General features: G+C 53.1%; 1 protein-coding gene across 1 annotated transcript; it reads left to right on the forward strand.

The window, feature by feature from the left end:
- The first annotated feature begins 7,328 nt into the window (after positions 1-7,328).
- LOC122166864 (AT-rich interactive domain-containing protein 1A-like) lies at positions 7,329-13,443 on the forward strand. Its single transcript, XM_042830957.1, has 9 exons — positions 7,329-7,358; positions 7,406-7,511; positions 8,110-8,277; positions 8,897-9,116; positions 9,356-9,501; positions 9,585-9,694; positions 10,721-11,045; positions 11,399-11,529; positions 12,172-13,443. Exons 1-9 carry the CDS (start codon positions 7,329-7,331, stop codon positions 13,441-13,443), a joined length of 2,508 nt encoding a protein of 835 aa, XP_042686891.1.
- Positions 13,444-15,186: the final 1,743 nt, after the last annotated feature.

The raw sequence follows: 15,186 nt of genomic DNA on the forward strand, positions 1-15,186 counted from the left end.
CCCAAGCGGAGTCCAAGTGCCCGCACAGCAGCACCTCCACGAGGAGCAGGTCGGCATCGCTGTGGAGCAGCCGAACCTCTTGGAGGAGGATTAGAGTCAGGCAGCCGGTCCCGGGCACCGGGCAGCACACTCAAGCGTGATGCAGTCACAGTTCTCTCCAAATTCTGTGCTTGATTAAATCCTAAGAAGTCTTTATACCATGATGCTTTCAACCAAATGATGTCAAAATATTCTTTCTCTCCCTTCACTTCCCTTTCCTGCACTTGAAGCAGCAGCCCGCTGATCATCGGGGGCTCAGTTTACTATCAGAGATTGTCAGTGGTCATCTGAAGGCTTTGTTGGCTGTCAGAGGGCTCCACTGATCATCAGAGATCTTCACTGACGCTCAGAGGGCTTCATTAGTCAACAGAGGGTGTCATCGGTCATCAGAGAGGAGATTTGAGGTGCCTGAGAGAGGGGATTTGGGGACTCCATGTTGGGTAGTGATGGAGGGGAAGTGGGACTGAAGGAGGAGGGCTGAAGCAGATCCAAGTGAGGGGCAATTGGCTGCAATAAGGGAGGGGGTAAAAGGAGAGTGACCTGGGGACACTGTGCCCATGGAGGTGGAACAGAGGGTGAAGGGTTTGGCAGGAACTGGAAGGAGGAATTGGGAGAGAGCAGAGGGCAGGTACTGGGGCTGCTAGGCGGCATGGGGTGCTCCGTCCTTTAGGATTTTGGAGGAGGCAGCACAGAGAAGATGGAGAGATCCACGGGTGCAGGATGTGGAGTGCGGGGCACGGAGCTGGGGACCCCTCAAGCACCTAGGGGTGGCCTCTGCCAGGCAGTGACAGATGTGAGCGGTTCCTGCTGAGCATGGGGACAAGGACGCAGACACACAGAGTGTGGCTTTGCTGAGGTCTTCATTGATCACTGGAGGATGTCAGCGATCATCAGGGTCTTCCTTCTTCTTCAGAGGGCTCCATTGGTCAGCAGAGGATGTCGGAAGGTGTCACTGACCATGGAGAAGCCGTGTCCGTGCAGGGTTTGTGCCCCAGGACTTTGGGCAGGAGGAGGGCTGGCAGCAGCCCAGGGCAGGATGTGGGTCCCCTGGGGACAGCAGCCACAGCCCCTGTCCCACCTCCACAGTGACCCTGGGCCATCCGTAGTCAGCTCGAGACCCTCCTCCTCTGCACCACAGAGCACGAGGGAAGGTCTGGGGGTGGCAGTGGTCCCCCTGGAAAGGGGTGGGGGATGATGCCCTCCATCCCATCCATCCCCAGGCCCTGACACCCAGTGCTCAGGGCTCTGGAGAGCCCCAGGGGCCCTCAGTGTCCCTGTTCCAGTGCCACGCTTATTGTAACGGACTTCATCCTTATGTCCAATCTAAAGATCTGTCCCTTGCTTTCTGCAGCCCCCCTTGAGATACTGAAGGCCGCCCTTAGGAGGTCTTCTCTTCTGCTGGCTGCCAAATTCGATGCGTATCATTAAGTGCTTCGTAAGGACAAAGCACTGGAATGTCTTTATCCTCAAGAGAATAATTTTTAAAAGCCAGATGGACTCTGCTATAGAAGCAGATGTCAAATGTGGCTTTTCTCCATTGAGAACTGATGCCTGGCAACTTGGAGACTAATGTATATGTGTATAGAGATTTTTTTTTTCCCTTTTAATTCTAATAGTAAACTGAGTCTATACTTTTAATTCGTGATGAAATGCTAAAAATGTGTACTCTTGTTTTCTGCCAGTGCTTGGCTGATGGAGTTTTTGGTCGTTCTCTGGCATGGAATGCAATCAGCATGGAAGCATCGTTTGTCGTTGTGGATTCTGAGTAAGATTTCTCACCCTCTGCTCATGATGGGTAAGAGTTCATTGCCCTTCATGCTTATTTCTCTTTTCTAATTTTTCTTATGATGCCTTATAGGGTGAGACATATTTTGTTAAAATAACATCTAAGGTTTAAATTCTCATCCACAGTTCAGTGCAGCTGGGGATGTTAAGTATAAAACTGAGCAGACTGGAGAAAAAGCGCATATGAATTGATAGAGGGCATTAACCAAATTTGTAACTCACCTTAGTTCTGTGACAGAATGGAGTTCCGGCACTTCTTAGCAGTGTGAAGTTTGGTCGGGAAGTCATGTGCTGTAGTTTTAGGGGGCAGGACCTCCTTGTGATGTATTGTGTGGGAAACCTGCGAGGTTCTGTTGGGAAAGTATTGACATGCTTGAGATTCCCGGAAATAAGTATGTTTTTGTCCATGCTGGCATCTGTACAGCTCCTGAAAATAGTAAGCAGAACTGAAGCGCTTCCATATCAAATAATTGAATTGGTTTGGCTCACTGAAGCAGTCAGCTCTGCTGAAGCCAGTGGCATCAGATGGGACACATATTCAGATGAGCTTCACAAAAGTTATTGGCTCCACATTTTGCTGTACAGTGGGGAGCAGAAAACACTTGAAGATTCAGCATTCACACTGCGCTGTGTAGCTCTTCAGCCTGTTACCTGAACTGCGGGCTGTATGCAGTGCTGCAATTGCTGCTAGGATTTAAGCACATCTCCTGATCTTGGTCTCCTCTTTGTCACTTTCTCTCTTTTTTAGCAAGTCTGGAGGAAGCTGAGAGTACCAACCTTTTGTGTTTTCCGCTATGAATGTCATTCATCTTCAAGATTTTCCTTTCAGCTTGGTTAAATAGCATTCCACTAGGCTCACTCACTTGCTGTATGTTCCAGATTTGCATCCTGAATGTGGAAATGATTTATGAATTTCTCACATACTTTATCTTACACTAGATTAGTTGTAGATTTTTTTACATAAGTAAAGACTAAGTCCGTATAAATGATGGTTGCTGCTCTGCTATCACCATGGAAATGGGATGTAGCGTTTTAGTGTTTTAATTCTGGTCTGTTATGACTGCTAAATATTTGTGGGCTGAACTTAACAGCCTCGTCGTGGAGTTGGTTGGAAATTTATCAGTTGCTCTACGAATTGTTTTTACAGGCAGCTGTGAATGTTCTTTCAGATTTGTTAGAGTAAATTGTGTTTTTATAAAATTAGAACATTTGCCAAAGACCTTTTCTGTCAAAGGAGTACCCAGCTTTCCTGGTGGCAGTCTGTTCATTTGTGCTAAGTTGGCCAAACTGCTCAGAATTCTTTCTGAGAATTCAAAAGAAGAATTCAAAAGCCTTGGGACTTGCACAGTATTACAAAAACATTTCTGTTGCTTTGGCACATGCTTTGGCATCCTTGACTCTCTCATTAAGAAACTAACATTTGATTATTAACAAGACAGACTTTTTTCTAAAATCCGTACTGACTTTTTGTGATCAAAGACAATGAAAACACACGTTTTGTCATCAGGACAACACTATTCTGAATGAAGATATATTAAGATATATTAAGCCATTTCTTCTGGAAATTGATTGAAGTTGAACCTGATGAAGATCAGCAAGGGCAAGTGTAGAGTCTTGCAGCTGGGGAATAAGGACTGCGTGCAAGAGCACAGTCAGGGGCTGGAGCTCTGTGGAGAAGGACCTGGGGGTCCTGGTGGACAACAGGTTGGCTGTGAGCCAGCAGCGTACCCTGGTGGCCAAGAAGGCCAATGGGATCCTAGGGTGCATTGCAGAGCGTGGCTGGCAGGTGGAGGGAGGCCGTCTTCCCCTCTGCTGTCCTCTGGTGAGGCCGCAGCTGCAGTGCGATGTCCGGTTCTGGGCTCCTCAGTGCGCAAGAGAGAGGGAACTGCTGGAGAGAGTCCAATGGAGGGCCACAAAGGTGATAATGGGCTTGGAGCATCTCCCCTGCGAGGAGAAACTGGGAGAGCTGGGGCTGTTCAGTCTGGACAAGAGAAGGCCGAGAGAGAATCTCATCATGGTGATCAGTGTCTGCAGTGGGAGAGTCGAGTCAGTGCGGGCAGTGTGTGACAGAGCCTCTGTGTTCTTCCAAGGCCACCCAGCCCAGCTTCCACTGCCTGTAATTCCTTCTTTCCCTCAGTCTGACCAGCAGGTACTTGCCCAGCCATGCCAGTTTCCTGCCTCCTCTACTTGATTTCTTATTCCGGAGGTTGCAGAGCTCTTGTGCTCTCAGAAAGAGAGCATCCTGAAAGAGCTGCCAGCTCTGCTCCGTTCCTTGTCCCTAAGGACAACTTCCCAGGGGATCTCGTACAGCAACTCCCTAAGCAGCCTGAAGTTTGCTCTGCTGAAGGTCAGGGTCCTGACTGCTCTTTGCCAGGCACATATTCCTTGAGGTCACAGATATGATCAGGGCATGGTAGCTGCAGCCCAACCTGCCTTTAATCTTAATCTCTTTATTGATCTCTTCTGAATCTGTGAGCTCCTGGCCCAGTAACCCTTCTCCTCTGGTCAGTTTGTCTGATACCTGGGCCAGGAAGTTCTTGTCAGTGGGCTCTGGGAGTCTCCTGGACTGCTTGCAGCTCACGTGGGGAAATCAACAGGAGGAGTTAGAAACTGTGGCACAATTGGGAAAGCATGGCCTAATTGCTATTACAGAAACATGGTGGGATGAATGTCATGATTGGAATACCCTGATTGAGGACTACAGGCTTTTCAGAAGGGATGGACAGGGTAGGAGGGGTGGCGGAGTTGCCCTGTATGTTAGGAAGTAGCTGGATTGTGAAGGGCTGCGTCTGAGGAACAGCCAGGATTGGGTCGAGAGCTTGTGGGTAAAAATTAAGGATTGGTCCAGCCGAGGGCATGCAGTGGTTGGGGTCCGCTATAGGCCACCCTATCAGGAGGAGCCTGTTGATGAGACCTTCTTGCTTCAGCTGCAGGAGGTGTCGTGCTCGCGGGCTCTTGCCCTGATGGGGGATTTCAACCACCCGGATGCCTGCTGGGAGGGCAGTGTGGCGCGTGGCAGACAATGCAGGAGATTCCTGGAGAGTCTGTTGAGGACAACTTCCTGGTCCAGGTAGTGGATGGACCAACCTGAGGTGAAGCCTTACTGGATCTGGTGCTCACTAATGCAGAGGAGAGCATCAAAGAGGTTAAGATTGGAGGCAGCCCGGGCTGTAGAGACCGTGCCTTGGTGGAGTTTGTGATCTGGAGGAACGCGGGCCTGCCAAAAAGCAGGGTTAGGACCCTGTGCTTTAGGAGAGCAAACTTCCAACTGCTCAAGGAACTGCTGAGTGGGATCCCCTGGGAAATGTGTCCTTAAGGGCATGGGCACAGAGCAGAGCTGGCAGCTCTTGAAGGACATCCCTCTGAGAGTGCAACTGCTCTCCATCCCCCAGCAGAGGAAATGGAGCAGGGGAGGCAGGCGACCGTGGTGGCTGTGCAAGGACCTGCAGCTTAAACTGTGGGAAAAGAGGGAAACGCACAGAGAGTGGAAGCAGGGTTGTGTATCCTGGGAGGAATACAGGGCTGTTGTGTGTGTGTGTAGAGATAGGATTAGGAAAGCCAAGGCGCAGATGGAGCTGAACTTGGTGAGGGATGTGAAAGATAACAAGAAGGGGTTCTACAGGTACATGGGAAGAAAGAGGCAGGCCAAGGAGAGTGTTCCCTCTCTGATGAAAGGCTATGGGGAGCTGGCTTCGTCAGACATAGAAAAAGCTGAGGTGCTCCATGAGTGCTTTGCCTCAGTCTTCACAGGTAGTCAGGCTTCCCGTGTCTGCCAAGACCGGGAGCCTCCAGATGAGGGTGTGGGGAGGGGTTTGTGTCCCACTGTAACAGTGGAACAAGTCCAAGTCCTCCTCATGCAATAGAACGTGTTTAAGTCCATGGAGCCGGATGATATCCATCCCAGGGTTCTGAAAGAGATGTGGTTGCCGAGCTGCTCTCCATCATATTTGAAAAATCACGGCTGTCTGGTGAAGTCCCCAGTGACTGGAAAAAGGGAAATGTTTTTGAAGAATCCCATTTTTAAGGAAGGGAGAAAGGAAGACCCAGGGAAGTGCAGGCTGGTGAGCCTCACCTCTGTGCCTGGGAAGATCATGGAGCAGATCCTCCTAGAAGCTACGTTGAGGCACATACGAGACACAGAGGTGATTGGAGACAGCCAGCATGGCTTCACCAGGGGCAGATCGTGCCTGACCAATCTGGTGGCCTTTTATGGTGGAGTGAGGGTACGTTCACCCCTGTACTTCCTGGCCTGCGGCAGTATGCAACAGGACCACTCCAGAACCACACTAGATGGTTCTGTGGCTGGGGTCTTAGTTGTCTTGGGTAGGTTGAGAAAGGGGAGGAGTGCAATTGGCGCACATGTATGAAGTGAGAATGAATAACAGGTGAAGTGACACCTTAAAAATCGGCCTTTTTGGTGTGGACCCCACCCTGCTGTGTGACACGGGCTCTGGGATCCGTGCCTCTGCTTGTGACATCACTGGAAGTTCCGAGTGCTGTAGGTGTGGAGAGAGGTGTTAGTAGTGCAGTGGCCATCTGCACACGTCCCTCCTCCTGCTGCCCTTTGGCTCTTGTGCAGCCGATAGGTGCTCGGAGAGTGACTGCCAGTAAAGAAGGACCTGTTATCCTCTAGTCGGTACCCGACTGTGGGAGAACAGAGGGAGCTGAAAGATGTTCATCCCTTGGACTGTTCCTGTCTGGATCTGGTACCCAGTGGGTATTCTGTTGGTGCTGTCAAGCACTGACGGTTTTGGTCGGGGTTTTGGAGCGTGGCAGGTGAAGCGGAGCGGGTGGTAGATGAGGTCTGCAGGCGTGTGGGCCCTTGGCAGCGTGCCTTCGGTGAGCTGCGTTGGCTCAGAGACGGCAAGAGTCTGCTCTGATGCATTTTGTCAGCAAGAACAAACTTGGGAGATCGCAGATAAGCACTTTGTGTTTGGAGGGAGTTAGAAGTAGATGTTTTGGGGATTTTTTTGCAGCTTAAGCTTTGTTCCCCAAGTCCAAGCCCTGTGGTTCCCATTGGGGAAGCAGTGTGAGGGAAGTGAAGCCCTAAGCAGAAAGGTGGCGGTGCCTGGAGCTCTCCGTCACATCTGTGCCCATCTCAGCAGCTGTGGTGCTGTCTCTGTGCACCTGGAGGATGTGGTGCAGAGCTCCAAGCCTGATGTTGGTGGCACGCAGTGTGCAGTGGTCGTTCCCCTTGTCACGGAAGAGAAACCTTGCTGTTTCCAGCATGATCTAACAGGCTCCGTTGAGCCAGTCCTGCCAGGACTTCCAGCCCTGAGGTGGATGAACTCCCCTGCCCCCTCCTTTGGGTCCCATGTTGTGTCATTTCTGGCACAATCAATGTAGATATCAGAGTTGGAAGGTGTCCTTTGGAAGGGTTTAGTTAGAAAAGCACTCTGTGCCTGGGTGTTTGGCATCCTGAGAAAATGACTTGGTAGGTGGAGAACAGCACTGCACTCTGCGCTTCTGTCCTCCCATGCGCAGGAATCACACCTCTCAGCAGCATGGCGCTGCTGGATAGCACGTTACTGACAGTAAGGCGTCTCCTTCTTTGTGGCTCATCTGTCTCTTGGTGTTGCAGGACCCGTCTGGTGCAGGCAATCCGGTGCCGCCCCAAGCGCCCGGTGTGCTGTGGAACAGCGTCCTGCATCCTTCCATCAACCAGTCAGGCTTTGTGCAAGACCCAGGTATGTGAGTTGGGTTTGGAGCTCATGGTACAAATCTGTTTGTGAAGCTGGGTGCATAACTGGGAAGTGCCCAGCCTGATGACTTGCATTCTGTGCTGAGATAGCACCTGGAGGCTGTGCCAGCGCTGTTTGCTGCAAGCGTTCTGGCGCCTGGCACCACGTTTGACTGTTGCCAGTCCTTCGGCCTCTGAGTGTTCGATGCAGGCCAGTAGTTGGGCTTGTAAGATGTTTCCTCTGGCTTTGGCAAGACTTTCCTATGACTGCTGGTTTTCCAAGCTCTGTGACCTTAAGCTTCCCAACGAGGGGTGGCTGTGACGCTGTTGGGTCTCATTTCCCTGTGTGACGGTAAGGGAAAATGAGCCCAGAGTTTCAGCCTTGGTGGCTGAAGGCATGTTCGTTGGGTGAAAGAGGAAATGGAATCTGTTATCTTAGTGGGTAATGCTGGCACCCTACTAGCAACAACTGCAAAATGTGGCTGGGATGGTGCTGGAAGGGTTCTGTCAGTGGGCCCTGTGGGCCGTTGTTACTAAAGACACGCGTGTCCAGTGGGACCTCTGGGTCCTTCACTCACTGCCTGCTCCTCTCCCTGGGTGACCAGGTTACTTGCAGAGGAATGCTCAGATGCCACAGCACAGCTCTTCCCAGTCCGGCTCAGCCTTATTTCTCCATCTGCCTTCTGGAGGACAGATGCACGCTGCAGTGGGGCCATATCAGCAGAACTGCACGGGAAGCCACAGACCCCAGGCCGGGCAGCACAGCCCTCAAGGTGAGGCATGGGCAGCTTCTCAAGGGGGAACCGTGTGCAGCGAATGGGAAAGGCCTCAGTCGGAGGCAACATCTTGTCTTTGGAGGAAGCATTTTGATTTGATTCTTCTTCGCCCACAGGCAATGCAAAACAGTCCACTCCTCGTGAGCTGGAACAACCTGTGCTCTGTGTATTATGCTGGGAGTCATGAACGACATTGCTCTCAGGACTGGCTGTACTTTTAACCGTTGCATCTCTCCTTCTCACTTAGAAAGATACAGGCAGCACCTCCAGTGTGTTAAAGAGCCATTTCGCTACGCAGGGAAAGGAAATCACACGTTCTATGTTTTGGAAAGGGTTTAGAGGCTTTTTTACATCCTGTGCTGTACTGTATAGCTCAGTGTGGTTGGCTGAAGTTTGGGAGAGTGCCAGACAGCTTTAGACTCGGTGTTGTTCCTTAGCTGTGTCAAAACGCAATTACATGGCTCCTATCCAGGCACTTTGACTTTTAGCACAGGTCCTAAGTCTCTCCCTCTTCTCTGTGAGTGACCTTTAAGTACCTGCTGACAGGAGGTCTGTATAGCGGTTCATGAACGAACCAGTTGAACAATGCCGTCTTCCCCCCTTGCCACCCCTCTAGGAGCTTATCCTGTGAGGCCTAACCGCAGCGCTCTGCCCGGCGCCAACTTCTGCAGCGCAGGACTGGGAGGAAGCATGAACCCGGCAGCAGCAGGGAGCCAGTTGCATGGCAGCGTTCCTCCTCATCTGGGGGCAGGGATGCGCCCCCCAGCAGGTGGCATGGCTCACAGAGCACAAGGAGCAGCCGCCGTGTGTGCTGCTGCCAGCGCCATCCAGAACTGGTGAGGCTCAAACATTCCCTTGGTCTCAACGTATCAATCCATTTCCTCTGTCGTAGCTGGCTTTGAAAGCCATGGCTGCAGTAGCCCAAAGCTGGGGTGATAGTCAACGTACACTTCCTTAAAGATTTGCCTTCTGGAAGGCTTTTTCCTCTCCCTTCACTGGTAACAGAAGAGGCCCAAACACCAATCAAAGCATCTTTATTTGGAGTGAACGCCTGTTTTTTCCTTGCCTTCTCCAGGCCACCCGGTTATCCCAGTATGAACCAAGGGGGAATGCTGGGCACTGGACCTCCTTACGGACAGGGAACTAACAGCATGGCTGGTGTGATCAACTGCCAGGGCCCACCTTATCCCATGGGTGGGAACATGGCTAACGGCTCTGCAGGTAAGGCTGGGCTGAGTGCTGGGCTTTGAAGACTTCACGGCATGGAATGAAAAGCAATGTCACAAATTCCTGTGACTTCCTAGGGGTGGCAGCAAGTCCTGAAGTGATGGGTCTGGCGGATGTCAAATTAACTCCTGCAACTAAAAGAAGAAAGAAGGGAGAAGAGACCCAAAAAGCAGAACTCCAGTCAAAGGTAAAACTTCTGTTTGTTTGTTAGTTTGTAAATGACACAGTGTATGTATCTAGTAGTGAGTGCAGCGCCCGAGAGAAACCCAATGTGACTTCTACTGTGAGCAGAGCTGCCATTAGCGTGGCTGTTTGTGCAGGATGTGATCTTGCTGCTCCGTGTGAGCACAGTGTTACATCAGCAGCGCGGCCAGTGAGTGGGATATCGTCTGTTGGGATGTTTTCTCTTTTGGAGAGTGGCATATGCTGGCATCTCCTGCCAGGTGTGAGCAGCCGGGATGCAGTACTGTCCTCCCCATCCCTCTGCAGAGATCGATTTGTCCCCAAGTCAACGCTGGGCCCGCCTTGCCGTTATTAGTTGGAGCGAATGGACCGGTCCAGATGCTCCTGGTGGGTCGGTCGGTCTCTCCCAGTCTCCAAATGCAGTCCATAGCTAATGAGACTGTTGCTCAAATCAGACGTGGTCTCAGAAAAGTAGAGACTGTGCCAAAATCTACGTCGTGCTGCAGCCCTGGGGAATGCCATCTGCAGCTGGCTGAGGCGTTTCCTGACGTATGGAGCAAATGAGGCCACAGGAGGTCTCTCAAAGAGGTGGCTCTGCAACGTCTCTGTGAGGTTTTCTTGGTGAAAGCTTTTCCTTTTTAGAAATGCATGTTCTGCGAGTAGCAGCTGGTTCCCTGGTACCTTTGTTGAGTCGTAGTTGGCTTTTAAACTGACATGGACCTGATCTGAGACAAGTGTGGGTCTGGCAGAAAGCTGATCTGAATATGACAGCAGAACCTTGAGGTCTGACTGCTCTTTGAAGCCATCTGGGATGTGATCCAGGTGTTTTTGTGCTCCTCAGTCCTGATGTGTTTCCTTCCATCAGTCCAGTTCCTCTGCTACGGCCAGCGAGAACACTGAACCCTGTGAGCTGGGTGGTGAGCCCGAGAGGAAGTGTCCTCTGGTGCTGAGCGTTTCTCCCCACTGAGTCTGTGTTGCCCGTTTCTGGCTTGATGACCTCATGTTGCTGATGGCTTTACTTTCCATCTAGAATCCCAGGCGACCAATGGACAGCAGCTGCACCCCACCTGCCAAGCGGCTCAAAGCGGGGATGCACAGCGTCCCATGCAGCGCCGGGCAGGGGCAGCTGCAGCAGCAGCCCAGAGCTCTGGAGAATCGCACCGCTTCCAGCAAATCTGCATCCCTGCAGCCAGGGAGGGGAAAGAAGGCAGGACCGCCGATCCCCGCCACGCACGTGGCACCGGCAGCGGAATGGCCTGCCAGGAAGCGACGGGCCGCCTCCTTCCCTCCGGGATCGGTGGAAGCTGCCAAGCCAGTGTTACAGAAAAGGAGGCGGCTGACAGCAGCAGATGTTGGTAAGAGGAAACTCCTGCTTTTCTGCCTGCGCCCATCGAGAGGCTGGGTGTTGCCATCCCCCTTTGGTACAGTGCTGCCAATTGGAAGGGCTCTGCCAGCTCTGCAAGAGGTCTCCTTTGCCAAGTTAGTTGGGACGTTCTGTCGTTCTGTGATAACGCAAGGGTGAAGGGACCCAGAAGGACTGGGTATAACGTTTGTGTTGGGCACTGTCTGTGTGGAGACTGCTTTTGCAGGGAGTCTGTGCAACACCTTAAGCAGGCTGTGCTCTGTGTGAGACAAAAAAGCAGTATCCAGTCCCTGCTTTTCGCTTTTGAAGTCCAGGGTCTGGAAGTATGACGTGTTTGTGTTCCAGGAGCTCCTGCAGCCTGGAAGGTGATGATGTCTCTGAAGTCTGGGCTGCTCGCTGAAAGCACGTGGGCCTTAGACACCATAACTGTCCTGCTCCACGACGACAGCAGCGTCGCGTCCTTTGACCTCAGGCAGGTGGGTGCAGATGCTCAGCACCGAGTGATCGTTGAGCTGTGGATTTCCATGTGGTTGGTGTGCAAGCACGTGGTCTCTCCTCTCTGGTGGGACGTGTCGCCTCTAAAGCAGAAAGGGAACCGTGGTGGGGAGGCCAAGAGTGGCTTTGCAGCAGAGCGCTGTGAAGGGCTGAAGGCTGCTCACCTCTCCTGGTGCAACAGCTCTGTCTTTTCGCACGGGTCAGCGTGCAGCGTGGCTTGGGTGCCTCTAGAAGGGGCAGCCTGTCTCCATGATTTGCCTCGTGCCTACAACGCTGTTGTAAAAACTGTTCCACTATACTTTAGAGGCTGCTCTGCTTAGCATTGCCTCTCTCCTGAGCGTTACTCAGAGAGGAGACAAAAACCGAGAGCGTGCGTGTTTACACAGGTACGAGCTGGCTGGATGCTGACATTCAGGGACCCTTGTTTCTGTTCCAAGCGGACAGAAAGCTCTCTTTTGCAAAGAGCTTATTGCCAGAATGAAAAGATTCCATTAATAAGCGGCTCCTCAAGATCTCTGCCCTTTATGCAGAGGTTGTCCAATTGCTCACAGCAACCTCAGTTATTTTGTGGTCACTGATCCATCTTTCCTTCCTTCCCCTCCCGTTTTTCTCCTCCCCCATAGCTTCCAGGCCTGCTGGAAGTCCTGGTGGAATATTTCCGGCGCTGCCTGATCGAGGTCTTTGGAATCCTGGAGGAATACGAGGTGGGTATTTGCCCAGGGCAAAGATCACTCTGTGGGTTGGAGGGCGCCCACCTGCTCTGGCAGCTTGGCGGCGGAGATACCACTGAGCACATCCAGACCCACTTTGAGAGCAAGAGAGAGCGCTCCGCGGCTGAGAGCAATGGAAATGCTCAGGAAGGGCAGGCTCCTCCATCTGACAGCTCCTCAGCAATTCTGGAGGATGAGCCTCGCAGCAGAGACGAGGCCCCACTCTGCCTCACCCACGACTGGCAGGGCTCTCTGGCGAAGCGCTGCATCTGTGTCTCCAACATCATCAGGAGCTTGTCGTTTGTGCCGGGCAATGACACCGAGATGTGCAAACACGCTGGGCTGCTGCTGATCCTGGGGAAACTGCTGCTCTTACACCATGAGCACCCAGAGCGCAAGCAGGCAGCCCTGAGCTCGGAGAGAGAGGAGCTCGAGCAGGACCAGGGGCTGAGCTGCGGCCAGGAGGAGTGGTGGTGGGACTGCCTGCAGGAACTGCGTGAGAACACACTGGTGACGCTGGCCAACATTTCTGCCCAGCTGGACCTGTCCCCTCTCCCAGAAAGCCTCTGCTTGCCCATCCTGGACGGACTCCTCCACTGGGCAGTGTGTCCATCAGCAGAGGCCCAGGACCCTTTTCCAGCGCTGGGGTCGAATGCCGTCCTCTCCCCTCGGAGCCTGGCATTGGAAACGCTCAGCAAACTGAGCACCCGGGACACCAACGTGGATTTGATCCTCGCAGCTCCCCCCACCAGCCGCTTGGAGATGCTGTACAGCACCCTGCTGCATTTCCTCTGCAACAAAGAGAGCCCGGTGTGCCGAGAGATGGCGGTGGTCCTACTGGCCGCCTTGGCACAGGGGGACAGCCTGGCAGCGAGGGCGATTGCCTCGCAGGAGAGGAGCGTCGGCGACTTGCTGGGCTTCTTGGAGGACGGCCTGGCCGCCGCGCGGTGCCAGCAGAGCCAGGCCGGCCCGGTGCCCGAGCAGAACGCGCCCTGCGAGCCGCCGAGCATGGACATGATGCGCCGAGCGGCTCGGGCGCTGCTCGCCCTGGCTGAGGCGGGCGAGAGCCGCTCACAGTTCACGCTGCACAAGTCACGGCTGTTGGACATCTCCGTGTCGCCCGCAGTGGATTCCTTGGTCTCCCAGGTTATCTGCGACGTGCTGTTCTTCATTGCCCGGCCCTGACAGCTGCGGGGTGCAGCTCACCCTGTGAGCGTGCGTGAGCGGAGAACTGAGAAGCCGGCGGTTGCCGTTTATTTATGCACAGCCATCTCGGGAATCCGCTGCCTGCCCTGCGCTGTCCTGCTTCTCCCTTGGAGGATGATGTCCCCATTTCCTTTCCCCTTCTCCTTCAAATTTCTTCAAATTTGTCCAAATCCCTAATTAAAAGAGACAAAATTCTTTCTACGCGGAGGACTCTCAAATTTTATTTTAGCCAAAGTTACTGTCTTCTACTGTGGGTGGGGGGAAAACAACTTGTCCCCCTTTCCCCACCCCTTTCTAGCATGACGAGTCACTGCGTTGATGACCTGCAGAGCGAGATGCAGGTATTTGATTTCTTGCCAGGCGTCCCTCCCTGGGGGATGCTGTACAGGGCTCTGCCTTTTCAGTCATTGCTGCCTCAGCACCACTCAACTTGCAGTGTCTTTTTCCTGCTTTTGTTTCCTTTATAATTGAGGTGTGAGAAAGCCCTAGGACTTCCAGCCGAAGTTGCAGATGCAGACACACAACTGTGATTTTTCAGCGATGACTTCTGCACTGGGAACCCAGAGCGACTGGGGAGGGAACAAAGGGGGACACTGAGGGCGGCCCAGGGTCTCCTATACGATTTGTTGGAGGGGATCTTACTGGTCTTGGAAGGACTGGGGAGTCCCATTGTGGCTGGGGGTCCCGTTGGGTTGTGGGGCTCTCTGGGCTCCTGTTTCAATGGGGAGAGTCCTAGAAAGGGCTGGGAGGTGTGTGCATTCCCTGGGGTCCTGTCTTTCTTCCAGGGGCTTTATTATATTTGGGAAGAAATGGGGAGTCCCGTTGAGGCTGGAGTTCCCATTGGCACTGAGGGATTTTGGAGGGGTTGAGAGGTCCTGGGGTAATGTGAGGGGACTCCATAGGGGTTGGATCCCCGGGTTTGCAGTCACCTCCCAGAGACCTTCAGCCTGGAGCTCTGGCTCCACCCCTTCCATCTTGCCCCCCCAGCAACCCCTCGAGACACCTCAGTGTCCCCTCAGTGACTCCAGGAGCCCCTGCTCTGTGGCAGGATGCAACAGGACTGCTCCAGAACCACACTGCGTGGTTCTGTGGCAGGGGGCTGGGGGTGAACCCTGTCACCTCCCTGCTGGGTCTGGGGGTCTCCAATCTCCTGCCATTTCAGGAGGGGACATGGTGGCATCAAGGGGACACGTGGTGATGCGCACAGGAGGTGACGGGTACATGGTCACCATGGCCTTGGTGATACCAGGACCCCCACGGGGAGCCCAGAATCCCCTTGTGGGGTCATGGTGGCTTTGAGCATCCTGGAACCAACAACGAGGATGCCAGGAGCTCTGCCACGGGGACCCCGGGACCCCTTGGTGTGCTTGAGGTGGCTTTGGGGATACCAGAAACCACCACGGGGCCACTGGGAAGCAACATGGAAAGCAACATGGAAAGCACACAGCAGAAGTGACATAGAGAGACACAGAGGGGGGCGTGGAAGGGACACACGATCTCTGATGATCAGTGGAGCCCTCTGACAGCCAACAAAGCCTTCAGATGACCACTGACAATCTCTGATGGCAAACCAAGCCCCCGATGATCGGCGGGCTGCTGCTTCAAGTGCAGAAAAGGGAAGTGAGTGGTGAGAAAGAATATTTTGACATAATTTGGTTGAAAGCACCATGGTATGAAGATTTCTTCGGATTTCATCAAGCACGGAATTTGGAGAGAAGTGTG

Source organism: Centrocercus urophasianus, unplaced genomic scaffold (genome assembly GCF_019232065.1).
Source record: "Centrocercus urophasianus isolate 14NV4802_14NV808 unplaced genomic scaffold, USGS_Curo_1.0 seq_101, whole genome shotgun sequence".
NCBI classification, from domain to species: domain Eukaryota; kingdom Metazoa; phylum Chordata; class Aves; order Galliformes; family Phasianidae; genus Centrocercus; species Centrocercus urophasianus.

Coding starts and splice junctions, on each gene's coding strand:
- LOC122166864 (XM_042830957.1), top strand. CDS start 7,329: ATGGCGCTGCTGGATAGCACGTTACTGACA. Junction 7,512..8,109: donor AGGCTTTGTGCAAGACCCAG/GTATGTGAGTTG, acceptor CTGGGTGACCAG/GTTACTTGCAGAGGAATGCT. Junction 9,695..10,720: donor AAGCAGAACTCCAGTCAAAG/GTAAAACTTCTG, acceptor CTTTCCATCTAG/AATCCCAGGCGACCAATGGA.